The following is a 26,520-nucleotide window of genomic DNA, read 5'->3' as shown; positions in this document are numbered from 1 at the left end:
CACTTGCCATGGAAAGAAGGAAGGAAATTCTCTGTTTTCCTGCTTGGCCTAAAAATTGGGGGCATTACAAAGTTTCAGAAAGTCCTTTACCAGCTGAAAATAGAAAATAAATTACATTCACAGGCCTAATATCTCTTACTGGATGTACATTCTTACGGGTAGGCTACCAGTTTCCTTAGATTATCTAGAGGATAATACATATTAAGTCGAAGGCGAATTCAAATAAAGATAGAAAAGTGCTCAAACCCCTTAAAAAGACTTAATGATACTCTCACAATGCAAGTGTTAAGACTGAATTTCAAGGGCCTCTTTAGGAAAATGTGTCTATTTGTTAAAAAAAGAGAAAAAGAGGGGCGCCTGGGTGACTCAGTCGGTTAAGCGTCTGACTTCGGCTCAGGTCGTGATTTCGCGGTTTGTGACTTTGAGCCCCGCATCCGGCTCTGTGCTGACAGCTCGGAGCCTGCTTTGGATTCTGTGTCTCCCTCTCTCTCTGCCCCTCCCCTGCTCATGCTCTGTCTCTCTCTATCTCAAAAATAAATAAAACATTAAAAAAAAAAAAAAAGAAAAAAAGAGGAGGAGGAGAAGGAAGGAAACAAAAAGACAAACAGAGCCCCCAAACTGACCATTAGCTACTCTGAGTGGTTTCAAATTGTGGCCGTGTTCAGAAAAGTTGGCAGATTTCAGCAGATGAATTTCGGTCTCCCAGCCAAGATGATCAACTAAATAAACCATTTATCAAACGTTAGGGACCTTTATCTGATTTTATTTTGTAGCGCAGCCAGACATAGTTTAAAAACATAGACAGAGCTGTCAGAACGAGGGGCTGAGTGTGGTTATGGAAAAGAATAAAACAGTGCCCCAGATGAACCCAATTTCGTTTAGTAGGATATATGGCTCTTATTTTCTCTAAACGTTTCCCCAAACATTTAAGCAAGAGACACAGATCCTCACGTCCATCCCATTTGCCAAGGTATTTCTTAGAGCCTAGTGCAGCCCTGACACAAGGTAGGTGAAAGTGAGTAGATTCGATTACTGGATGATTACACAAGGGCGAGACTAGGCTCTCAACTAAAACAAAATCATTTCCTCTGTTTGTATACCCATGCTAGGGCAGTAGATCCTGCAGGAAATTCTACGATCATCTGTAAACTATTTACTCATACATGCAGACTGAAGGAACACAGGCCATCCATCCATCAACCCATCCATCCAACAAATCTTTGCCGAGTGCCTATTATTTATCTGGCTCTTAAATTTGGCAGTGAGAATACAGAGATGGGACAAAGATCCAAGATCTCCTTCTTCAGGTAGTTTATATTCCCATATGGTTTCAGAAAAAGCAATCAGAGGACCTTGCACTGGAAAACGCACCGAGTTTCCAAGTAAAATGTGATGTCTATTAACGCTGAGCTTATGAAAACAGACGGGCAGTAAGTCGTCACTGCACCTGCTCTCACAATCCAGCTGTGAATCTAAGGGACGGCCACAGAACCCGGCCCAGCATCAGGAAAGGTGAAGAGGCCTGACTCCCAGAACACAGCGAACCTGGCCTGCACAATTTGGAGAGAGTCTTTTTGTATTGGTAACGTGTGGGTAGAAACGATAGTCAAGGTCTCGGCAGGAGCTGAGGGAACTGGAGCCTTGGTGATCGGCAGCCACAGGAGGTGTGACACACGTAATAACTGTGTTCGTTGTTTGCAAGACTAGAGGAAGGGACGCACATCTGGAAGCCGCGAGAGAGTGCTGTGCAGAGGTCATGATCACAGTCATTTCTGATGAGGAAATAGGCCCAGAGAGGGTCAATGATTTGCCCAAGGTCCCACAGCTGGCCAGGTAGGAGAGTGAGTCTCCCGGGCAGCATCCTGCAAGGCACGTTGTACCTTGAAGATATTCAACAAATGTTTTCAATAACTACAGTCTCAAGGGCAGAAGACACATCAAGGATCTAACCTTTGCTGATGAACTGAATCCCTTGTATGACATCCTACCAAGGGCAGTCTGTCTGAAGACATCCCTCAACGGGGAACTCATGACCCACGTTTACAATTTACTACGACAATGAATAATGATAGTTATGGCAGCTTGTATTGAGAATAGACAATGCGCTTTATGTGTTTTAGCACATTTGATCCTCACGAGCTCATTTAACACAGGTGCTATTATTCCCACTCCACTGATGAATAACTAAGGCAAGGAGAGGCCAATTAACTCACCGTTACGGATTGAATTATGTCCCCTAAAAAGATACGTTAAGTCCTAACCCCTCGTACCTGTGAACATGGCCTTATTTGGAAGGAGGGTCTTTGCAAATACAACCAAGTAAAGATGAGGTCATTCAGGGAGGTCCTAATCCAACGTGACTGGTGTCTTATAAGAAGACCCACGTATGCACAGAGGCAAGACCATGAGAAAGCACACAGTCAGAAGGAGGGCATGTAAGACGAAGGTTGAGGTTGGAAGGATGTGTCTACAAGTCCAGGAACACTAAAGATGGCTGGGAACCACCAGAAGCTGGAAGAGGCAAGAGAGGATCCTCCCCTGGAGACTTCAAAGGGAGCCTGGCCCCACCAACACGCTGGTTGGAGACTTCTGGCCTCCAGAGCTGTGAGAGAAGAAACGTGTGTCGCTTTAAGCCACCTGGCTTGTGGTACATTGTTACAGCCATCCGGGGAAACAAACATGCTCAGTTTACACTATGGGGTCAGCAACCACACTGAAACATGGTCTCCAAAGGCAGGGACTCCTCAACTTGTCGCACATTTGGATCACCTGGGATTATTCTTTTAAACTACCAATGACGGTTCTACCGCCTGAGACTCTGTTTTTATGGCTCTAGGCTTCTGCTGAAGCACTGTGATTTCTTTCTTTGAAAAAAAAACATTTTTAAAAAAATTATTTATTTTACTTCAGAGAGAGTGAGTCAGGGAGAGGGGCAAAGGGAAAGAGAAAGAGTTTGAAGTGGGAGTGGGCTCTCAGCACAGAGCCAGACCTGGGGCTCGATCCCACGACCCTGGGATCATGACCTGAGCCAAAATCAGGAGTCGGACGCTCAACTGACTGAGCTGCCCAGGTGACCCTGGAGCACTGAGATTTCTAAGGCTCCTCAGAAAACTTTGAGAAACTCTGTCACAGTTGACTCCACTTGTCACCATTTGGGGACCAAGTGGAACAAACCCACCAAGCCCAATGGCATCTACTCAGCAGGGGTGACCCCCCGAATGGGAAGCCAAGTCAGCTGCCTGTCACGGTTAGGAGGAAAAGGAGGGGGTCAGTTATGGGGCCTCAGAAGATGGAGACAGCAGGTGAGCTTCCTTCTAGCATTTTCACCTGACCCAAAGCCAGTGAGCGACAGGTGGTCTCACTCCCAGCTCTGTGCATGCACTGCGGGTCCAGAGGCCACACGGCCCCACATGCAGCGGGAAATGAAAGGCAAGGACCCTGCCAGACAGCAGCCTGCACACATTGAGATGCTACTCACTCTGAGCCTGCTTCCCTTCCCTCCTGCCCTTCCTTCCCTTTACTGCTCAGTAAATATTTGTTGGGCATCCGTCATGTGCTAAGGACTGGGAATGTGTCAAGGAATAAGATGGGCACAATCCCTTCCCTCCTCAGAGTATGGATGGGGGCAGATCAGTGAGGGCACCTGCCTCAGCTGGCCCCACTGGAGACATCCTGAGGAGCAGTGGTGGGAAGAAAAGGCAGTGACCGAGATGGTGACATTAAAGATAATTTATCGGCGTCCTCGGCTGTCCTCATGGACACGCTTCAGGACAAAGTAAATATGGGAAAGGCAGGTTCAAAGAAAACAGTGCCCGCCGCCTCCCTGAAGTCTCACGTCACCTGCCAGGGTCCTCCTTGGGGCCGTACACAGTAAAGGAAAGGTACTAAATGGAAAAGCAAAGGGAAAATTTACATCGTATCAGCTGAGCTCATGATGCCAGAGCCAGCGGGCTTCCAGATCCTCTAAGCCCAAGCAGGTGGGGCCCAAACAGGACCAAACCATTTGTATCGTCTCAGGGGCCCCAGCTTTCGAAGTCCCCGACCCATTTGTTTACATTCACTGTATTGCAGGGGTCCCAGTGGAATATTTTCTTAAAAATGAATAGTGCATAAATGTTCTATTTTTTAATTTTTTTAATGTTTATTTATTTTTGAGACAGAGAGAGACAGAGCATGAACGGGGGAGGGTCAGAGAGAGAGGGAGACACAGAATCTGAAACGGGCTCCAGGCTCTGAGCTGTCGGCACAGACCGGACGCAAGGCTCGAACTCATGGACCAGGAGATCATGACTTGAGCCGAAGTCGGAGGCTTAACCGACTCATATTTTTAAATTTTTTAAAAAAAGTTTTTGTTTATTAATTTTGAGAGACAGGGAGAGCACAAGTGGGAGAAAGGCAGGGAGAGAGGAAGAATCCCAAGCAGGATCTGTGCAAAGCCCGATGAGGGGCTTGAACATGGGAACTGGGAGATCACGACCTGGGCCCAAATCAAGAGTCGGACGCTTAACTGACTGAGCCACCCCAGTGCCCCAGTGCATAAACGTTTTAATTGTTCGGCTCGGATGGTCCAGCAGTAGACTTTAAAACCACACCCGAGACAGGACGCCTACTCAGAAGTTGTCCAGAAATAATGACAAACAATTCTCCAGCCCTGCTGGAGGGGCCCGTCGTAGGCACGTGATCCAGGAAAGGCGCAGTGAGCTTACACGTGCCATGTGCAAGTCCTGTCCCTTTAAAGATGAGCAACGTGGAGTCACGTTTTACCCTTTCAGCAAACTTGCCGGGGAGAAGCTTACCGCAGCAACAGTGCATAGTCAAGGCTTGCCTACATGCGGGGACGTTTCTTTCCTTCAGATTGCACTGATGTTGCCTGGGTCAGCAGTGAACTCTGGAAACCCTCACAGAGAAGTGACACTCTTCATTCATTTTCATTGATTTTCCAATTTCAGTGAAACTGTGTCTATCTTTTGGGGGGGAGCTGTTTATGCATCGTGGCTAGAAACGCTTCGTTCAGCTCCCGTAATTGCGTATTTATTGCAAGTTGACAAAAACCCAAATGAAGAGATCATGAGCTTAAAACACATCTGGCCCCCCGATAAACCTTAAAAATGGAAGAATCCACTATATTATCACTTTGGTTTATAAAAAGAGACTTACAACACATTTTCTGTCAGTAAAAACAGACGCTGAGCTGCGGAAATCACTGCATTGCATCTATGCCTTGTAAAAATCTGCAAGTGTCTTTGGGAGAATTAGGGGTTATGGGAAAGCTGGTGTGTGTGTGTGTGTGTGTGTCCACACGCGCGTGCACATGCATGCTGGGCAGGGAATAGACAGAGGTGGAAAGTCATTCCTTGCCTATGAGGAAGATAATGAACCGAGCAGTCATAAAAACATGGAGGGCTGGAAAGGGAAGGGAGACAGGACGAAGGAGAAGGACTCCGTACGTTCCTTGCCCCCCGCCGTTTTCCTACTTTTAACTAGTAACGATTACATTTTCCAAGTGACAGCCACAGTTTCAATGAAGATCTCATCCTCTCCCTCCCTTCCAGTAAGTTCTCTTCCTAGCTGCTGATTCCCACCCCCGAAGGGCAAAATCTTCCTTTCCAACGCATTCTTGCCTGAACCGCAAAAGACGGATAATGAAGATTAAGACACGCAGAGGATCGCAGCGTCTGCTCTCTGTTAAGTTTACAGTCAAGGCCATCGGAACTTTCCGTGATGGTGACGAGATTCCATAGCTGTCCTGGCTGATGCATTTGTACATTTTCATTTCAATGAATGCAAATTAAAATTTAAATAACGGCACAGGACTAGTGGCTACTGTGTTGGGCAGTACTCTAGACCCAGAGGAAGGGGTATTCTTTTTTTTTTAAAGTATGTTAGTTAGTGTATGTATGTATGTATGTATGCATGTATGTATGTATGTAGAGAGTGAGCGAATAGGGGAGGGGCAGAGAGAGAGGGAAAGAGAGAGAGAGAATTCCAAGCAGGCTCCAAGCTATCGGTGCACAGCCTGACATGGGGCTCGAACCCATGAACTGTGAGATCATGACCTGAGCTGAAATCAAGAGTCATATGCTTCAGTGACTGAGGCCGCCCAGACACCCCAGGAGGGGGATATTCTTTTTTTTTTTAATTGTTTTTTAATGTTGATTTATTTTTGAGAGGGAGGGAGAGACAGAGAGAGAGACACACACAGAGTGTGAGTGGGGGAGGGAGAGAAAGATAGGGAGCCACAGAATCCCAAGCAGGCTCCATGCAGCCAGTGCAAAGCCCTTCGAGGGGCTGGAACCCACAAACGTGAGATCACGACCTGAGCCGAAGTTGGATGCTTAACTGACTTAAAGACAGTGGCTCGAACCCAGATTCTGGGCAGAAGCTACAGTGTGGAGAAGCAGAAAGGAGAGAAGGCATTTCTGACCCAAGGAAATGCACAGAGCACATTCCGAAAACCCAGCAGTTTCCGTGGGGCAGGTGCCGCTTGTGGAAGGTCTGTGGGATGATGCCATGTTGGCAACAAAGAATTCCAGGATGGGAGATCTGGGGCGGGTGGAGGCGGTGGGGGACAGAGGGGAGTCCCTAAGTTGGTTGAATATGCTGTGTTTGACGGGCCAGGAGTCTCTCCTACTGAGGGGAGCCTGTGGGGAGCTACGGAGGGACATGTGACTCAGGAGGGGGGGCCAGGACCAGGGGGCACATGTGGGGGGGCGTGAGCTGGGCAGGAGCCCACACCCCACATACATGGGACTGAGACCACCAGCTCCATCTGACTGTCACGTCTGATGTAACCGACTGTCCACGTGTGGAAACTTCCAGAATTTGTGATTTTCAGGAAGGCTGGAAGTTGGAAATTTTGAAAAATAAAAATGAAATCTAAATATTTTGACATGGCCACTAACGTGAAAACCTGAAAGCAGCCTAGGTAAAACCAAAGAGCAAGGGTGTGGACTGGCCGAGTTCCCTGGGTCGCCTGTGTGTGACACGTGACCTACGTGATGGGTGACGTTTCCCAGCGACAGCCTAAGGGTGAAGCGGGAGAGAGGGGTTCCGGGGGGACACAGTGACAGAGGGTTTGGGAAAGAAGAGAAGTCCAAGCCACCTGACTCTGTGATCTCGGGCAAAGCCACCTCCCTCCTCTTTGTCCCTCTCCTACCTCCCTGCCTGCCCTTCCCTCCTTTGTCCCATCCCCTTCCTCTGGAAGGTAGGGAAGGATAGAGTCCCATTATGAGGACTCATGAGTAAGTGCTTCAGGAGGAAACCGAGGCATCGGGTGGAAGGAATACAAATAATTCCAAGGATGTGTGTGGCCTTTTAGAGTGTGTGGTTTTGGTTCATATGATATCTCATTTCCCTTTATGGATCCCCCCCTCAATCAACCACGTGTAAGCACCTCATTTCCACCTCTCCACGTAAAGTGCCTTTGCCTGAAGCCCTACGCCATCGCCCCTGTGAGAGCCGCGTTTGCTTCTCATGAAAAAAGATGTGTGCCTTTCAGCTCACCTCTCGGTCCAGCAAGGCAGGTGACACGACGGTGACGATGTCCCCTTTTTCAGGATCGATGTAGAACATGTTTGGAGACGGCTTGTCAGGCGTCTGCTGACGGATATTGTACCGCAGAAGGGCATTATCTGTGGCCGGGTCATCGGCATCAAAGGCTGTCATCCGCATCACTGTGGTCCCTAAGGGGGGGGGGCAGGGGAGAAGGGCAGGAGACGGTCACTCGGGGGACAGCGATGGGCAGAGACCCCCCCCCCCAGCAATCGTCAGAGACTGATGCACCAGTCACTTTCCAAATTAAAAAGGAAAGCATTTCCAGAACCATGTTGTCTGTTTGCTTTTCTTTGACTCTCCCTCGTCACATTAAAAGACCTGAAATAAAGAAAAGAAATCTTTGCCGTTCAGCAGACTGACAGCTTAATTTTTCCTTCTGCTGATATGCTGTTTATTTTCATGGGCTTTCATTCAATTGTGAATGTAGCTGCATGACAATGGCCTTTATTTTAAAAATTTTTTCAACGTTTTTTATTTATTTTTGGGACAGAGAGAGACAGAGCATGAACGGGGGAGGGGCAGAGAGAGAGGGAGACACAGAATGGGAAACAATGGCCTTTATTTTAAAAGCTCTTATTAAATGCCGATTACATGTGGGGCTCTGGGCTGGGTGATGAGGAAACAGAGGTGAGGAAAGGCATTCTCTGGTGTCCACCAGGCCGGGGGTCAGTAAGAGTGACAGCAGATTAAAAAAATAACGAACCGTCGCAAGGGCATTGAGAGACAGAATTATGAATACATAAGAGAACAACTTCATCTAGCCCGGGGTTCAGGAAAGGTCCCAGTACAGGCACCTAAGGAATGAGTAGGTGTAAGCAACGCAAAGGAGAGGGTCCTCAGTGGGAAAAGATGTTCCGGTTAAAGGGAACGTGACCAAATGTTATTTCAGCCCCCCACTATATGGCAGCCACACTGTCATAGGCGGTTCAGAGACGAAGACAACATAGGGATAGAGGAGGACGATGGCAAAGGTTGGTAAGGTTGTGCGACACCGGGCTGGCTCATACACAGCTGAGACGCAGAATCGGTGTTCGGCACGTTGGAGGACTTTGGAGCAGCAACTAGTGAGATCTACCCTATGACCCAGCAACAGCACTACTAGGAATTTACCCAAGGGATTCAGGAGTGCTGATGCATAGGGGCACTTGGACCCCAATGTTGATAGCAGCACTTTCAACAAAAGCCAAGTTATGGAAAGAGCCTAAATGTCCATCAGCCGATGAATGGATAAAGAACCTGTGGTTTCTATACACAGTGGAATACTACATGGCAATGAGAAAGAATGAGACCTGGCCTTTTGTAGCAACGTGGCTGGAACTGGAGAGTGTGATGCTAAGTGAAATACGTCATGCAGAGAAAGACAGATACCATGTGTTTTCACTCTTATGTGGATCCTGAGAAACTTATCAGAAGACCGTGGGGGAGGGGAAGGAAAAAAAAAAGGTTAGAGAGGGAGGGAGCCACAACATAAGAGACTCTTAAAAACTGAGAACTGAGGGTTGATGGGGGGTGGGAGGGAGGGGAGGGTGGGTGATGGGTATTGAGGAGGGTACCTGTTGGGATGAGCAGAAATTTGACAATAAACTTCATATTATAAATAAATAAATAAATAAATAAATAAATAAATAAAAATATTTACCCATTTGGCATCTACTGTCAAAAATATTTGCAAGTGGGGGGCGTCTGGGTGGCTCACTTGGTTAAGTGTCTGACTCTTGATTTCGCCTCAGGTCATGATCTCACAGTTTGTGGGATCGAGCCCTGTGTCAGCCTGCATGCTAAAAGTATGAAGCCTGTTTCGGATTCTCTCTCTCCCTCTCTCACGTGCTCTCTCTCTCTCAAAATAAATAAATAAACTTAAAAAAAAAAAAAGAAACACTTGCGTGTGTCGACAAAGCGTTCTTGCAAGGATGTTCACTGCAGGATTATCCATCATGGTGAAAGATTTGCAAACAACCTCACTGTCCAAACAACAGAGGATTTGCTAAAATGACGGGATTCCCTACACTTATGAAAAATTTTGTAGCGGGCAGAAAAAGGTTGGAGGTCTAATGTGCTCTAACACGGAAGGCTCTCTAAGAGTACCACGTGAAATTATCAGGTTGAAGAATGTTACCCATAGTATGGTATCATTTTTGCGAACCTGCTTGCACATAGAAATTGCCACGATACTTTATACATATTTTGCAGATACAGTTTATGTCCATAAAAGCATAGAAGGTCTACGAAAGTGGACTTCACATGGGTTATGGTGGTGAAGGGGAGCAAATCTCGCCACCCAAGACATGACTCTTTGGCATATTGATCGTTTTAAGCTGGTTATTGTTAAAAAGCTGCAGTCACAAGAGAAGCTCTGAAAATCAAGAAGTTACACCTTTTGGAAGGAACATTTACATTTGTAAGGGAGATCTTCATTTACTGGTATCGCCCTCGCTGTACCAGTAAAAGGAGGATGACTCTAAATCTTGACAAACTCTTATCAGTGGAGAAGGCAGGGACTTAAACCCGTATAACAACTCTACCTTCCTTGACTGTACTTTTCCTGGTCGCCTCCCATAACTCACCCCTCTCCCCCTACGTCTCCCCATCTTTAGCTGAAAATGGTATTTAAGGTGACGGCTTCAGCCATTTCAGGAAATGACTCCATTTGCCTGTGTCTCTCCCATGTACATAGGACATATACAGGTTGTTAAACTTTTGTTCCATTTTCTCCTGTTTATCTATCTCATGTCAATTTGATTCTTAGACCAGCCAGAAGAATCTTGAAGGCCAGAGGAAAACTTTTCCTCCCCAACAGCGGTTAAATCTGGGAAAGTACAAGGGGGATTGGGATTAAGGATGGTGATGAGGAGGTAAGATTTTGGTGCAACCTATAACGTTTTGACCATTTTTACAAGGAGAATGCATTACTTTTGTGATTCAGTGTCAACATAAAAAGATCGTAATTATAAATAATTATAAATACTGTTAATCTAAAAAATGAAACAACCAGTTATTTTACTAGCAAAATGGGTTACTCAGGAATAGCAGAGAATTACAATTCCGGACCTGCAAACTACTGCAAAGCCATAGGCAAGCCCAACAAACAAAGGAGAGTGATGTTATTTTATCAAGAAGGAAGAAGTTGGGAGGGGTTGTATTGAAGGAAAGTCCACTGGAGAAAGGCAAGAGTTCAAAGTGATGACAGTTACTCATCGGTTGAGTTGTAGGGGTGGTCGATTTCTTGAACTAGATGCAATGTACATCCTTCCTTGTTGGGACCTGTACTGGATAATTCTTTCTTGTTGATGATTCTCCTGTTGTGTCTCTATTGGACAATTCTTCTGTAATTGATATGGAATGGTGCGCTCCTCTTCCCAACCTTCTCCTTGCCAGCCTCCCTGCTCCACTTTAGTGAGGTTTCCCTGTATTGACTTCACAAGCCCAATAGGAGCATGGGGTAGAACAGAATCAGGCACATTTACCTGCGGGTCTTGACGACTGTGAGCCATCGTTATTTGTCTCAGGGCGACATGCCAAACTACATTTTTTCATTGTAGTTTACTCTTCTAAGAATATAGGGCCCACCTGTGGATTCTGACCCCCTTCTGGACCCACAAAATGTGGGTAATGTGAACTAACGGGTAACAGATGAAAGCAGTACCGTCCAATAGGTCCCAGAAGTATTCACATGTGGAAAATACTGAACCGTAAAGTAAACATGAAATTCATCTGGCTCAGCTGCCATCCTGTTATTCTTTTTCCATCTATAACAGTGCTTCTCAAATCATCCAAAGCACTTTAATTTTTCCCACAATCAGAATCAGATTATGAGCCATTAGGTCTGACTGATCAGGCAAACGAGGGGATCCAATCACCCTAAGGTTGAATGGATTTCTAGAGCTGTCTCAGTGTTGCCATTAGGCCAGATACATCAGGCACATTTTCTACTCTACCATGTTTCTTTGCACTTCTTTGTTTCTTTGTGAAATCGTCCCAAGGCAAACTTCAAGAAGTTTGTCCCAAGGCAAGAAGAGAGAAATCTTGGGGGCGCCTGGGTAGCTCAGTCTGTTAAGTGTCTGACTTCGGCTCAGGTCATGATCTCACGGTTTGTGGGTTTGAGCCCTGCACTGGGCTCTGTGCTGATGGCTCAGACCCTGGAGCCTGCTTCGGATTCTGTGTCTGCCTCTCTGTCTGCCCCTCCCCTGCTCACGCCCTCTCTCTCAAAAATAAATAAACATTTAAAAAACTTTATATATAAAAAAAGAAATAAGTCTTGGCTTCTGCCCCTACCTTATCTTGCCCCTTGTCTTTGGAAAATATTAGGAAACAGTCTGGGACTTTGTTTCTCATGGAAGCACACAACGGAATCAGGGCCTTTTCTCAACCTGCTGGTCCAGGCAGCCACTCCCTATCTAGGAACACTGGTGTGATGGGTGACACTTATTTGCCTCGCTGGTCTAGGAGGACAAGACACTTTAATGAGGATCCCTTCAGAAATCAGAGGCAGTTTTCAGGCCTATAAACTCGCCAGGGACGTGCTAAGCGAGTTCCTTGTGGCCAGAGGCATGAAGGAGGCCTCAACACTATCAATTCCACAGGAAATTGTCTCTGGTTAAGTATGTATGACCCACTGCCTTGCACTTTGTTAATGTCCAATGAATGCTTGACTGATGGAGTCTTCGCCCTATTTAATGTGCTTTTAATCGAAGTCCTAGATGAACGAGCAAAATGACGTCTAAAAGTGAAGTCGTGAGGCTTGCATGTGTCACGGCTCCCACTGAAAGGATGAGGGGAAGGAAAAAAGATCTCGAGGCTCATGGATTTTCAATTTTCACCAGGAAATTCACTGATGATGTCTTTTTTGGTGGTTATTGTTACAGATTTCATAACTTAACACAAGGTTATACTGGAATGTTCCCAAGTTTACCCAGGAAATGCTTTTTATTTTAACAAATCGTTCAGGAGCAAATGAACTTGATCTTATGTGCTGCCTTTGTCCTAGCCCAGATGTAGGTACAGAACAGGATTAATGTCTGCGGCCCACCTCCATAGAGACTGAATAACGTCCTAAGTCGCATCAACACGTTTGTAGCATTGATGAAAATGACCTTGGGTGACGTTTAGGTTCAAGTCTTGCTGTGTGAACATGGGCAAGTGATTCAGCCCTACCCAAGCCTCAGTTTCCCCAATTGCAATAAGAAGATATTAGTAACACTTTCCTTTTTGGTCTTCGTAAGGTCGCATGGGATACCATATTAAAGGACTCGGTACAAGTCCTTTGAGTGTTTTGAGGAGGATGCCTTTTCTTACCAAACCTGTTCAGGGTTCTGAGCCATCATGGGGGTGTAGGCGATGGCCTCAGACCACAGAGCTGTCCACGGAACCTGGAACCTGCTGCGGTGAGCCCAGCTGCCCATCGTCTCTGAGTTGCCCTGCCTCACCCTCTTCCTTGCACCGTGTCCGTGGTCTTAGTTTGCAGATATGGGTTTCTGCTGCAAAGATCACAGCTTTATACTAACACATACACATGCACGTGTGCTCACACACACACATACTCACACACACATGCTGTAGGCTACGCTGTGATGCTCATCTTCCTCTGGGATCAAGGTTCTATCCTGAGTCCCAGTCCATCCAATGGGCCCAACACCCCGCTCTTGCTAGTCCCTCCTCTGGGGGCTAGCTCATGATTTTCATATTTCCAGTTCTTCCATGGCTGGATAAACCAGCATTTCCTGAACTGTATCCAAGGAACTCTGGTTCCATGAGCTCAGCAGAGAAACCGATTTGGGAAACACACAATAACCGTAGTCGCGCAAGTTTCTATCCTGGAGGACGCCTCCTGTCTTTAGTGAGCAAATGTGTATCATAAATCTCCAAGAGAGAATAGACTCTCAGCGTTTCCCTAACTGCTCTGTTGATGGAGCCTCTTCGCTTTAAGAGCATCTTTATGTGAAGGGCCGCCTGGTCCTAAACTTGAGCTCTCGGAGGGGACAGACTGTGTTCTGTTCATCTTCATAAGCTCAGTGTCTCCATGCAGGAGGTCCTCTATCAATGTTGAGGACAATCGCATTCTTGCAATTCACTCAAGCTTTGTCTTATTTCACACTGACCATAAACCATAAAGCACTTGTTACTGAGAAGCGTGGACAACATTGCCTGCACATTTTTCAGAGCCAGGCACGCTTCACTACCACCTCTGAATATGTAGATATATTTTTGGCCCTTGGAGGCCCTCGTTGGAACTGGATTCAGCAGGTAGGCACCAGGACAGCGGCTCCGATGCCCATGGGGGGCACCCGCGCCTTACCCTTTGCCCGAGCCCACACCCTGGACTCTCAGAAGAAGGGCCCACTCATTTCCTTCAGTCCAGAGGCTTCTGCATCCATGCTTATCTCATGTTTATGTGTGCTTCACGATGGCAGAGGGAAGATAATTATATGACAGACACCCGTGTGGGTCCTCTGAAACACATTTCTGCCTTCTCCCCCATCATAATATTCTCCTGAGTGTGAAAATAAATGATAATCACCCTGTCACTCCCAGATGAACTAGCAACAGCCCCTCTAAAGCAAATACAAGAATTAGAGGCTGCTAGTTGAGAGTCTCAAGCCAGCCTGTCATTTTCTTTGGTGGAAGGACATGGCCGCCAACAGGAAAGGCTGATAAACGATTATGACTGTTTTGACTTGGTCCAAGACAGTCCCTTCCTCTTGGCCGCATGTCTCTGATTAAAGAAAGTGCCGCCTGGTGTTAGGACCTTACATGCTGGTGTTTGAAGTTTTGCTTCCCTGTGACTTCAAGCGCAGCCACACCTGTGAGGCGTGGTGAGGGGCTGCTTTCGAACTCCACAAAAGGCCAGCTAGCCTCAGATGGGGTGGGGAGGCTCTAAAACACGGCTCACTCTGTGCCACAGGCAACAAAATGATTCTGTTCTTGAAATTTCTTTGACCTCGTCCCAAAACGTCTCCTTCACCCGACCAAAATGGTCAGACTCCTTTTTTTCTTTTTTTTTTTATAAACCACAGTCTCATAAGCAAGAAGTATATTGAGACATGGACATTCTGATCTGTAACTGGCCCGGGATTTCTGAGAGCCCAGCTGGGGCAACTGCCTGCTTTCCAGGGATGGCAGATGTCACCAAGTGAGCCCCCTGCATGTGACAAAACGGCACGTCGTCAAAAAGCTTCAACCTCACAGGAGGAGGTGGGGAGTGTGTTCTGATGCCACCCGGACACCAATCTCTGTAACTAAGTGTCCTAAGAGATGTGTGGCAAAGGCTGCTTAAAAAGAGGGTGTGACCATGGATGCTGGATTGCCTGACTTACTCCTCGCGTGTCTATTCCCACGTCACGAGAAAAGTCCTGAGACATTTGGTGCCCCAACTTGCTCATCCAGGCGATGAGGGCATAGAAGCATCTGGGGCTGTGTGTAGTTGGGGTGATGCTAATTTGAAACAAATTATACTCCTCTTGAGACTCCTCAGTTTGGAGGTGTCCTGGGCACCCTGGTTCCACACGTCCAACTAGCGATGGCAGACGTGGGATGCCAACAAAGCAGCCAGCTTTTGCCCCGGGACCGAGGGCCATTGCAGGACGGTCCCGGGCAAACCAGAATGAGCTTGTCGCTGCCAGGCCGAGTTTGCTTTCAGACACAGACGCATCTCCTGGACATGACTGCCAGAGTACAGACGTGAGAACTGTGGCCGGACGAGCCTTTAGCCACACGGACCCCGACCATTCATCGGACTCACTCTGTCCCGCTGCTGTGGGACTGCTTCCCGCCACGCAGGGGACACAACCAGCTCTCTCCTACAGTTCTTAACGGTGAAGAGTGAGCGAAGCAGGTGTGCAAACTCAAAGCAGAGCAGGGCTCGAGTGTGGCTTTAACTCCTGGCCTCACCACGTACTGGCCGTGGGCCAGGAAAGGCAAATTCCTTCACTTCTTCAACTTCTTCATCTACAAAACAGTATCTCCCGTGATGGGCTTTGTAGGCATCGAATGTATTAATGCGGTATTTCTCAACCTTTTTTTAAAATTCATTATTACCTATCCCTGCCTTCCAGAATCTTCTTAGACCTTCCACCACCCTCCCCCCCGACCTGCCGTGCCTGCCATGGATATACTGTATATCTATTCAGGTACTATGACCCCTTTGGAGGGTCGCAAACCATTGCAATATCCAATACTTTTAATGTCCCCCCAAACACCAATTTTCTCCTCCTCGGGTGATATTGTCCCCACCGAGAATGTACAAATTAACGGATATAAAGTTCAATGCCCGGGCGACGGTAAATACTCGAGAGATGTTAAGTTGTATTGTTATTTTTATTGACTGCCGCAATTTGCCACTCAGTTCTGCGGGGGGGGGGGGGGGGGGCCACTGCTATGTGTGATGGTGATGAGCGAAACCTTGTGGGACCCTGTCACTTGCTAGCTCTAGGACCCGCGCTCAGCATCTGCAGAAGCAGGGATTAATTAAAATCTCATAGGGACACAACTCCTTTCTTCCCTCGGGCAAGCCCAGAGACTTCCGTTGAGTGCACGCACGCGTGAATCAGCTTCCTCTGGTCTTGTCAATGTTTCTGCGTACGTGGCGACTAATAGGGAAACTGTCAAGTGATTAGTGGACAAAAGATAGCCACAGCAATTTGATAGGCATGCAGAGGCAGCCCCCGTTCTGCAGTGCGTGTACTCCTGAAAAGTCACCCACGTAATGAATCATGAATAATGTCTTATTTTCCCATTGACCTACATTAGCATTTCATACCCGCTTTATCTTCATTTGAGGGGGTGTCCAAATGGAATCTGCTCCTCATAATTCACTTTAGGTTTTTCTGCTTATCTCTCCAACACTGGGCTCGCAGGTGGAGTAGGAAAGAGAGGTTGGCTCTCTGCTCTGGGTGTGGAGACTATTACAGAAAGCCGTGCTCAGAAGCAGGGGACGAAAGGGGAGAGACCTAAGGCAAAGCCTGGGAGATTTAGTTTTGTCACTTGGTTGCTTCTTTGGGGGGAGGCTTCCCTCTCTTCCCCCTATTATCTAGGGACTGTCATTTGCCAGAACTGATTCCTCTCATATTTTGCATATGATCGTACTGGGCATCAGATCCACAGCGTTCTTGATAATGACAGTTTTGATGAGGATGTCAATGACCTGTGGCCTTTCCTCTGACAGCAGCTGGGTCCCATCGGCCCTGACAGTGAGACTCTCTGACCCCATTCCCAGAGTGAGGTCAGGGAACTGGGCCAGGAGTGAGAAGCTCAAATGTCCATCCAATGCCCACATGGGTAACTTAACATGAGCAGAATGATTTCAAGACAACTGGGAGCTTTGTGGACTGTGGCAAACTGGAGGGTCTGCATCCTGCCTAAGGGGCAGCCGCCTTTTAGCTTAAGGTGAGTGACACATTTCTGAAATGCACGTCTGGAGAGGCTAGACCCTTTCGTTTTCCAAGAAAAGATGGGGTTTTGAATTTTCATGTAAACTATCAAAATGTTTATGCGTTGGACACCAGTTCGAAATTTTAAAAATAAAAGATCACTGAGTGAGGCAAGGAAGGCCAAACAAAACAGGTTATGATTCACCCATTTTCAGCTTTTGGCCCTGCCAGTGGCCAATTCTTTTCCCCAAGGACATGAACTAAATGTTGTCAATGTGTCCACTGGTGATAAATTACAACTTAAGAAGATGGCACACCCACTAGAAAGTTCACCCTTCTTCCTTCCACCCCCCCTTTTGGAACAGGAGAGTCCTCTCATGTGGTCCCAGGACCCAGCAGCATAGGAGACAGTGGAGACACAATGAGATCACATCATGTGATGCAGGTTTCACATTTGATCCTATGCTGACCACGGGAGGCATGTCATATTGGTAAGCCCACTGTACAGGCGACAAAATGAAGACTGAGAAGGCCACCTAGCTAATGATCCCATGAGCCAGGACCTGAGTTCTGCTTTGCGAAAGGGACAATGGCCCCAACTATGGGTTGCTGCTTAATACTCATTCTTCCTTCGCTCCTGATTTTAGCTGGCCACACTGCTGACCAGCCCAGGTACTAGACATCTCAGCATCTCTGGCAGCTAATCTGGCCAGGGACTCAGGTTTAGACACTGAGACATAACAGAAGCATTGTGCGTGAGGTCCTTTTAAGGAACCTCAACCAGGAGATGAGGGCTTTTGTGGCACCCCCTTTCCTCACTTCCGTCTACCTGCACTGCAGATGTGATGACTATAGTTTCAGCAACCATTTCGGACCATTAGGTGGCCCTTCGAATAGAAGCCATGTGATGGGAAGGTAGAGCAGAAAGAGTCCCTGAGGATGGAAATCTGAGTCCCTGAGTCTCTGATGACCATGGAGCGCCAAGGGAAGCCCAGCACACCTCCCTCTGGCTTTGATTACAGGAGCAAGAAAGAAATGAGAGGAAAGGAAAAGCCCATCTTGTTCGGAGCCTGGTTTGCATTTGCTTGCAGCCACGGCTAATCTTCTGATAAAGGCAGGAAGTAAAGATGGAAGAAAACAAATAAATATGTTTTATTAAATAGTATCACCCTAGAGAGCGAGTTTTGTTGCTTTAGCCTAGAGCTAGACGACATTATTTTAGAGAAAAGTAGAAACATCCAGTCACTGCCTTATGCATTGTCAAATATTTAGATCGGTTTCCACTTATCTAAAGGGTCTTGAATCCAGAGACAGTCTATCAGGAGGTAAGATCGCTTTGGGCCTACCCATGTGACTTCCTTCGGCCATGGAAACAGACAGAGGCAAGAAAGTGCTTGTGTACTGGAACCTGTCCTCCAGGAGCCCGGCTGCCATCTGAGGAGATCGGGGCTCTCTGGCCACATGTCTGTGAGCTAATGCTCCCTGGCTTCACCCCTAACTAACCCTCAGACATGTAAGCTGGATCATCGAACCCCAGCTGAACCCCCAGATGACGGCAGTCACGCGTACATGAGCAGACATTAGGCACCGCCAACATGAGAACCATCCGGCTGAACCCATCCCGATGCGCAGAATCACCAACCAGTAAATAGTTGTGTTTTGAGCCACTAAGTTTTGATAGATTTCACTTTAGAGCAGTTGATAACTGGCCAAGAAATAGAAGCGGACTGATCATCACACACAAGCTAGAAAATATCACATAATTAAAAAAAAAGTAGAGCTTATTTTAGATGTGGGAGCTGCCATTTAAAATAACCAACTATGGGATGCCTGGGTGGCTCAGTCTTAAGCGTCTGATTTCAGCTCAGGTCGTGATCTTGCGGTTTGTGAGTTCGAGCCCTGCATTGGGCTTTGGGCTCACCCCTTGGAGCCTGGAGGCTGCTTCAGATTCTGTGTCTCCCTCTCTCTCTCTGCTCCTCCCCTGCTCACGCTCTCTCTCTCAAAAATAAATACACATTACAAAAATTAAAATAACCACCCAGAACAGCACATTCAGAAGGCGCACCAAAGTACAGAGGGACAGGTGCAGGCGCAGAAATCAATAAAATGCAACCCATTTCCCAAATGTTGGGCTTTGGGGCCCCCTAATGACGTCACCACTAAATCATCCCATATGCTGACCACCAAGCACATTAGTTAACTAAGGATTTCCATCCCACACCTGGAATAGAACAGAATCAAACTGACACAAAGTATATACTCCTGATGCAGGTTTCAGTTAAGTACCTTCAAACAGGAAGACAGCCCTGTTCTTACGAACACCTTCTACTTGAGACAGTTGCTCGTTCCTTTAATAGCGGCCACGAGCATCTATATGCAGCTGCAATCACCATGGGCTTAGTTTGAAGTGCGATAGACTTCCCTGCTCAAATGCACCTTACCCTGGAGCAGGCTGGTTCTTTAAGTACCAACCGGCAGTCAGATACGTAATACGTTGTAACACGTTGAGGGATGGCTGTCTCCCACCTGTTTTCAGAGGTTATTTTTAAACCGATGAAGAGATAGCGACGACAGAAACCACCTTATATTATTTGTTTGAATCCTTCGGCTCCCCCCTGCCCATCGCTCAGTCTTCACGGCACCTTAGCCCTGCTTTTCTGGCAAATTGCCACTGAACTGTGCCGCGGCAGGCCAGATTTTAGGCAAGAAAATGGGTTTTTGAGATGTAACACGTGGCTAAAATTGGGGGGCCTCTTATCATGATTCACTTTATTGCCTTGATTAATCATCTCATCCGGAATTTTAAGGTACTATTTTTCTCAAAAGCCTTTTAAAGAATTCTGTTTCATCTTTTTACCTACCATGCCTGTTTTATGCAGCTCTTTTTTAAAGGATACAGGATACTCTGCTGAATGATCCCATGCTGCCTAAAACCCTTCAAAAATAGCAATGTTAAGTGGGATCTCTATCCCTAATATTCCAAGGTAATATATCTTTGTATTGGATTTGCACGAGGTAGCAAAACTCTCAAATACGAGAGTTTTTCTCAAATATTTTCTCAAATATATTTCTATAAAATACTAGAAGAAACCAAAGGAAATCGTGTATTGTTGTTGTTGTTTAATCAATTTAAGGGATTGTTTTACAAGTCATTGCAGTTTTCCTTAGAGCAGAGGATTTCAACGGGGCGGGAGGTTATCCCTCAAGGGATACGGCACAGTGTCTGGAGACATTTTTGGCTGGCGCAGCTGGGACAGGGCGTGTGATACCGCTTGCCCACGGTGGGTGCAAGTAAGTAAGCCCCCTGCAGTGCCCAGGACACCCCCAGGCCACAAAGAATATGTGGCCCCCGCTGCCCAGAGTGCCCGGGCTCGGAGACCCCATCTTAGCATTACTGATGTCAGGTCTCGGAAAGTAGAGACACTTTTAAAATTCTGCACTCAAGGGGGAGCCTGGGTGGCTCAGTCAGCTGAGCGTCCGACTTCAGCTCAGGTCATGATCTCCCGGTTTGTGAGCTCGAGCCCCGTGTTGGGAAGGCTCCAGAAGCCTGGAGCTGCTTCAGATTCTGTGTCTTCCTCTCTCTCTGCCCCTCCCCTCCCCACCCCTCCCCAAATAAACATTAAAATAAAATAAAATAAAATCCTGCACTCAAACACCTGAAACAAAGAGACACCTCCAGAACTCTCTTCTGGATTTGAAGCTCACTGAGCACAGAGATACTGTCTCTTCTTGATTTCCCACATGGTGGCAGAAATATTAATACCACTGAATATGCAAATATACATAGGATGTAATGTTTAAGAATACGCTAATATGAACATTATTTAGTTTTTTGGGTTAAAATCTGTGTAACTCAAAGCATGGAAGTCTTCAAAGTCACCGGGGTAATGCTCTGTATGTAGTAAGAGTTTGGCAAACATTTGCTGACTGCATGAACGAATAAATGAACGGATACATAAAGGATGAATATTTTCGTGATCGTCATCTCTCTTCCGTTACAGCTTGGGTAATGATGGAGCTAGAATAGGAAACAGGCAGATAATTCACGCCTGACTTGCACTACATATGAATTTCCAGGTAAACTGTGAACAATGGGACCCGTTGTCCCTAGATCATTTAGGTCTCTTTCAAGGGCAGAGGCAAAGCAGATCTGCTATTTAAGATCGCGGGCTGCGTTAGGCTGGCCTAGACTGACCTACCAGACCAGTACTGCAATTTCAATCAGTGGCTTAACACACGGGGCTGTTTTGTCCCTCAGAGTCAGACGGTTTGGGGCACCCTTCAAGGACACTCCCTTTTCCAGCTGTGATTTAGGAACCCAGACCCTTGTATTTTGCAGCCACTGGGACTCGGTGGTTTCCTGACGTGGGAGGGCAGAGGGGTGCAGAAACAGGGGTCGCCTCATTACATGCTTGTGCCAGAAGAGGCTGCGGTTTGTTGGCCAGATCTGGTGTCCAAGGTGAGCTCAGACGCAGGGCCGGCTTCGTGGGCCAGGGACCCGTGTAGCCGCCCAGGGTGCTGTGCTCAGAAAGGCCCCGTGCTTGGTCTAAAGCCCTGCTGTTGCCCTCCTGCTATTCTTAATAATTGCTGGACAAGGGGCACTGAATTTTCATTCTGCAAACGATGCATTCCGTCCTGGCCGAGAGCCAGGCGCCAGATTGCCCGAGGCCTGGGAAATGTACAGGGGACGCTCAGCGGGCAGAGGGCATCTCAGTCAGAGGTCCGTTCTTCTGTCAGCCAGGCCACCGAGCAGAGGCCTCTGTTTCCATCATTAGAGCTGCGGCGGCCACTGCTCGAGACCTCCTGGCCCCCCCAGCAGCTTCGTCCCTAGCAGGCGAGAAGCATCACGTAACAGCCTAAGAAGTCCAACCCGTGCAGGGGGCAGCTCCCGCCTCCCCGAGCTCTGGGTTCCCTGCCCTGGGAGACCTGCCCACACTTCACATTTCTCTTCTGGCTCCCAGCTCTTGAGCTCGCCATACACACCAGAGAGCAGCTGTTCTCCTGGTCTGTGCCTTCGGTGGCTGGACCCGACCCTGCCTTCTTCCTCTTTTTGATTAGACTCTTCTAATTTTTCCCTTGAAAATCTGGGTCACACAGCAGCATGACATTGAAGGCACAGGGCGTGGGACCATGCATGGCAACCCTGGCTGCTCATTTCAATCTCCTGGAAGGTTTAAAAATATTCCTGTTGTTGGGGGTACCTGGGTGGCTCAGTTGGTTAAGCATCCGACTTCGGCTCAGGTCATGATCTCATGGTTTGTGGGTTTGAGCCCCACGTCGGGCTCAAGAGCCTGGAGCCTGCTTAAGATTCTGTGTCCCCCTCTCTGCCCCACCCTTGCTTGTGCTCTGTTTTTCAACAATGAACAAACATTAAAAATATAACATTTAAAAAATATTCTTGTCTCCTGGGGACACCTGGGTGGCTCTGTTGGTTAAGTGTGTGACTCTTGATTTCAGCTCAGGTCATGATCTTGTAGTTCGTGAGTTCAAGCCCTGCGTTGGGCTCTGCACTGACAGCACGGAGCCTGCTCGGGATTCTCTCCTTCTCTCTGCTCCTCCTCCCCTCTTGCCCACTCTCTCTCTCTCTCTCTCTCTTTCAAAATAAATAAATAGACTTAAACAAAATAAATACTCCTGTTGCCTGAAACCCACCCTCAGAGATTCTGAATCTACTGGCCTGGCAGGGGTCTGGGGATGAAACCCTGGCCTAACAGACATAGACTCTGATACCACTTACTCACTATGTGATTTGGGCGATACACATAACCTCACACAGCCCCTTTTTCTCACCTGCAAAATGGGCAGACACCTGCCAGTGTGTAATGTTGGCCTGCAGATGCATGTAAAGTAAGGGGGCCTGGATGAGGTGGCCTTTGCAGTAATTCCACAGAAAGAGAAAAGAGCGCATGGACCTACTATGTGCCAAGAATTCTTAGGATAGCCCTGCCAGGGGAATAAGGTCATTTCCGTTTTGAAAGATAATAATAATAATTTGCAATAATAATAATTTGCAAGAAGTCTCCCTGCAGACTGGTTACAGAACACCTCTGCTCTGACCCATTCGAGCCTGTCTGGGGCGTCTCGGAGCCACATCGAGCGTCCAAGGCACCAGCAGGGCCGGTGTTCCCTGAGTCGTAGTGCAGAACAGATGATCGAAGACCCCAGAACCGCACCTGTTAGGTAAATAACCTGCCTGAAGTCACAGGCATGATCAATGAGGGGCTTGGGGAGGTTTGCATGGGGGCGGGAGGGCTGGTGATTACGGCAGTTAGGAGATAAAAATGAGCCGGGATGCTGAAATACGGCACGTCTGAGACTTGAGGGTTTGCGTTCAATGGGAAGAAAGTGCCGGCAAATTGCTAGCAGAGTTATAATGTTGCTGATTTTGCAAACATGTGTTCTTCAAGTTGATAAGTAAATACATATTGGGTAACATGGCGATGTTGCAAGCTGTTGTTTTATGGCTCGAAAGTCAGCTGCTTGTGATTGATGCTAGCAATGAAAGTATTTATAAAATAACACTGAATTAGAAGCAGTCACTTTATGAGTCTGGGGAAATGGATCTTTTATGAAGAATAAAACTTGATGAAGGAGCTTGATCAGGGTCGCACAAATCTGAAATTAAATGCGCTGGGATGGAGATCTAAGAAGGAGCCCTCCGGACGTGTGGGCTCCCAGCCTGGGGAAGGGTGGTGAAGCTTCTTCCCTGATGATGGTTCCCATTCAGTGACACATATGGAGCTGAAGAGTCATTTCTGCTCACCCTGCTCGTTCTTCCCATGGTCAATGTCACTCCTGAAAGCCGCATGACCTCTTCCAGGCCGTCAGGACACCACTCCGGGAATACCTTATCCGTATAAAACTCAACGATGCACATTGGATTCACCCTAGTATGAATGCCCCAGAGCCAGGCACAGAGAAGGGGCTCAATAAATATTTAGTCATGAATGGAGATGCAACCGTGGTCTGGCTCACTCTGTAGGAATATTTTCTCATTTCGTGTGTGGTTTTAAATTGTTTTCCCCACACGTGCGTTTCTAATGGTGCTGCCTTTCCAGATGGGAATGTTCTCTTCTTGGAAATAGGGGAGAGACCAGAGGCGTCTGCTCCCTAGGCCGAGAGGGCCAACAGGTACATGACTGAGATGCTCCCCTGGAAATAATGGTACTCATCTGATGGGGTTGTCGGGCGGGTCAAATGAGTTAAAATCTGTAATATTCAGCCCAGGGTTCTGTGTTCCTTGAGAATATCATTGGTTTTACAAGATGAGAGGGGCTTTCGGTAAAAAAAAAAAAAAAAAAAAAGGTAGAAGGGAACGGATGGATGAATGGATGAATGCAGGGGTAGTGTGAAATGGTTCTGTTCTTCTTAATGTAATCTTCGGTTGCATAAAGAGAGGTAGACTATCAAGTACAAGGAAGGTGATGGTCATCTTAACTCAATATTGAGCCTCAACAACACTTCAGGGTCGATGCTACGCACTGGGTGACCCAGAGATCATTAAAACACAGCCCTATCTTTTAAGCTGCCAACCTGATCTCGGTCTTTCCCTTAGCCTTGTCTGTCCTTTCTGAAATTCCTCCTGCTAGCCAAGGTCTGTTCATAAACGTCCCCTACAGCCCTGCAAAGGGACAGCCAGGGTCTGATGTCATGAGTATGACGTGGCAGAGGGAATGCTGTGCCGGCACAGGGACCACCTGCATTTCTTGGCTGCTGAGCCCCTCCTTCACCTTCAAAGTCCATGGCACAGCATCGTCAAATCCCTCTCTGAATCTCTGGGCTCTGCTTTCATCCTCACATCCCCTTCTCTGCCTCCGACCTCCTGCATCACGGCAGGGCCTTTGCGGCACAGGGATCTGGAGGCAGGGGAAGCAGGGACAGTTGACGGAGAAAGAGAGGGTGTGCAATCCGGGGTGTGTTCACTACAGCCAAAGATCTGCAAGGGGACATCGTGGGCTGTCATCGGTGCCTATTACAGAGCAGAATCACCCAGAGACCATTTGCGGGCACGTACAAGATTCAGGACAAGGGAGTGAGCCTCACCGGACACCCCCAAAAGCCCTCTTCGTGGCCCGTCAGCCCATGTCACCTCAGGGCTTGGAGAGGCCATAGCTGCCACAGCAGTGTGGGAGATACCCCTTCACAACCTGCACAATTCAAGTGTCTCGTACTTGTCAGATGTCAGATGTGATTCCATGGGTCGGGGCCGTCCCCAGCCCAGGAAAGAAGGAACTCTACCCGTGTGTTGGAAAGTCTCTGCACAGTTCCACTGCCCTCCATTGGGGCTGCTTGTGGCCAGTGCTGCATCAGGACAGCGGATGCTGAGAAGAGGACTAAGACAGTCGTGACTGTCTCGCCGGGGGGAGGGGCAGGGGGGCTTAGATGCAGAGCCACCCTGCAGTGTGATGCGGGCACTTGCCAATAACCACGTTCAAGGTTTCTCCGACAGTGTCCTGTGTTGGGACCCTAGGGAAGGTGATTTGAGAATGTCTCCACTGCTCCCAGCTGGGATTCAGGGTGGGGGCCGTCTCCACTGCTTTCTCCTGCATTACCCACGGTGAAAGGTCGCCCCCCGCCCCGACTGCTCAGTGACCACGTGGCACAGAAGTCTCTAGAGCATTTCCTTCCACAGAATAGCCTGCCCACACACTGAGCACATAGAGGTATCATGGCCTGAAAACACAGCACCTGTGGGCTGCTTCCAAACTCTCGCTCCTGCTAGAAAAGACTGGGCACATTCCACATTTTGAGGAGTCGGGAACTTCGGGGCTCTGTCTGCAAGTTGGAAAAGCACCAGGTTACAGGTCTGGAGCTCCCATAAGCCAACCCGTGCCTTCCACGTTCCTGAACATTTCGCTTCTCCTGAATCTAAGCCCTCGAACACGTGCTGCCCCAGAGACGGTCCAGCTACACTGGCAAGCATCGCCGTCCAAAAGACCCAGCTCAGCAGAGAAGAGAAACACCGAGATGAGAGGCAGAGTCCTGTGCACTTGAGACACCCGGGGTCCCTCGTTTCCCAGAAGGTGCACAGTGAGAAGCCCGGGCCTGTGGGCACTGGAAGAAAGGAGTCAGCTAGTGCATGAGAGACGAGAGCTTATCCTGGGGGCTGATCTGCAGGCCGCGAATCTCATCAGGGACAGAAGAAGGCAACGGGGGGGGGGGGGGGGCAGTGAAAGAAGGGGACAGAATGGGAGGAGCAGAGAGGCGGCAATCTGAACTCTTGCTGAGCAAACACCCAGGAGGATTTGCATGTATTGCCTACAGGGAGACCAGGTTTCTGTCCCCTATGGGCTTGTGTCCCAGTGATGCTCAAGGCTCCACGTTCACGGACTGCATTAGTTGCATAGGGCTGCTGTAAGAAATGAGTGCATTCCGAGCAGGTTCGGACCACAGAAATGTATCCCCTCCCAGCCCTGGAGGCCAGGAGTCTGAATCAAGGGGCATGTTCCGTCTCAAGGCTCCAGGGGAGAATCTGTTCCCTGCTTCTTCCAGCTTCTGGTGCCTGCTGGCTTTCCTTGGATTGTGGCCACATTTGTGCCCCTGCTGTCCATACACTGCCTCCTCTGCTGTCTGTGTCGTCTCCCTCCGCCTCTTTCCTCCAAGG

General features: G+C 48.0%; 1 protein-coding gene across 4 annotated transcripts in view; it reads right to left on the bottom strand.

Moving 5' to 3' along the window:
* Positions 1-26,520, bottom strand: part of CDH13 (cadherin 13) — a 1,039,621-nt gene that overhangs the window by 239,564 nt on the left and 773,537 nt on the right. For all 4 annotated transcript variants that reach the window (XM_049622721.1, XM_049622720.1, XM_049622722.1 and 1 more), the window contains one exon: positions 7,504-7,682. In XM_049622721.1, the coding sequence (XP_049478678.1) occupies positions 7,504-7,682 (179 nt within the window). The remainder of the gene's footprint in view (positions 1-7,503; positions 7,683-26,520) is intronic.

This window comes from Panthera uncia (genome assembly GCF_023721935.1).
Source record: "Panthera uncia isolate 11264 chromosome E2 unlocalized genomic scaffold, Puncia_PCG_1.0 HiC_scaffold_20, whole genome shotgun sequence".
In the NCBI taxonomy this organism is placed as follows: domain Eukaryota; kingdom Metazoa; phylum Chordata; class Mammalia; order Carnivora; family Felidae; genus Panthera; species Panthera uncia.
The sequence above is the reverse complement of the archived record's forward strand: the minus strand, read 5'-3'. Positions and strand labels throughout refer to the sequence as shown.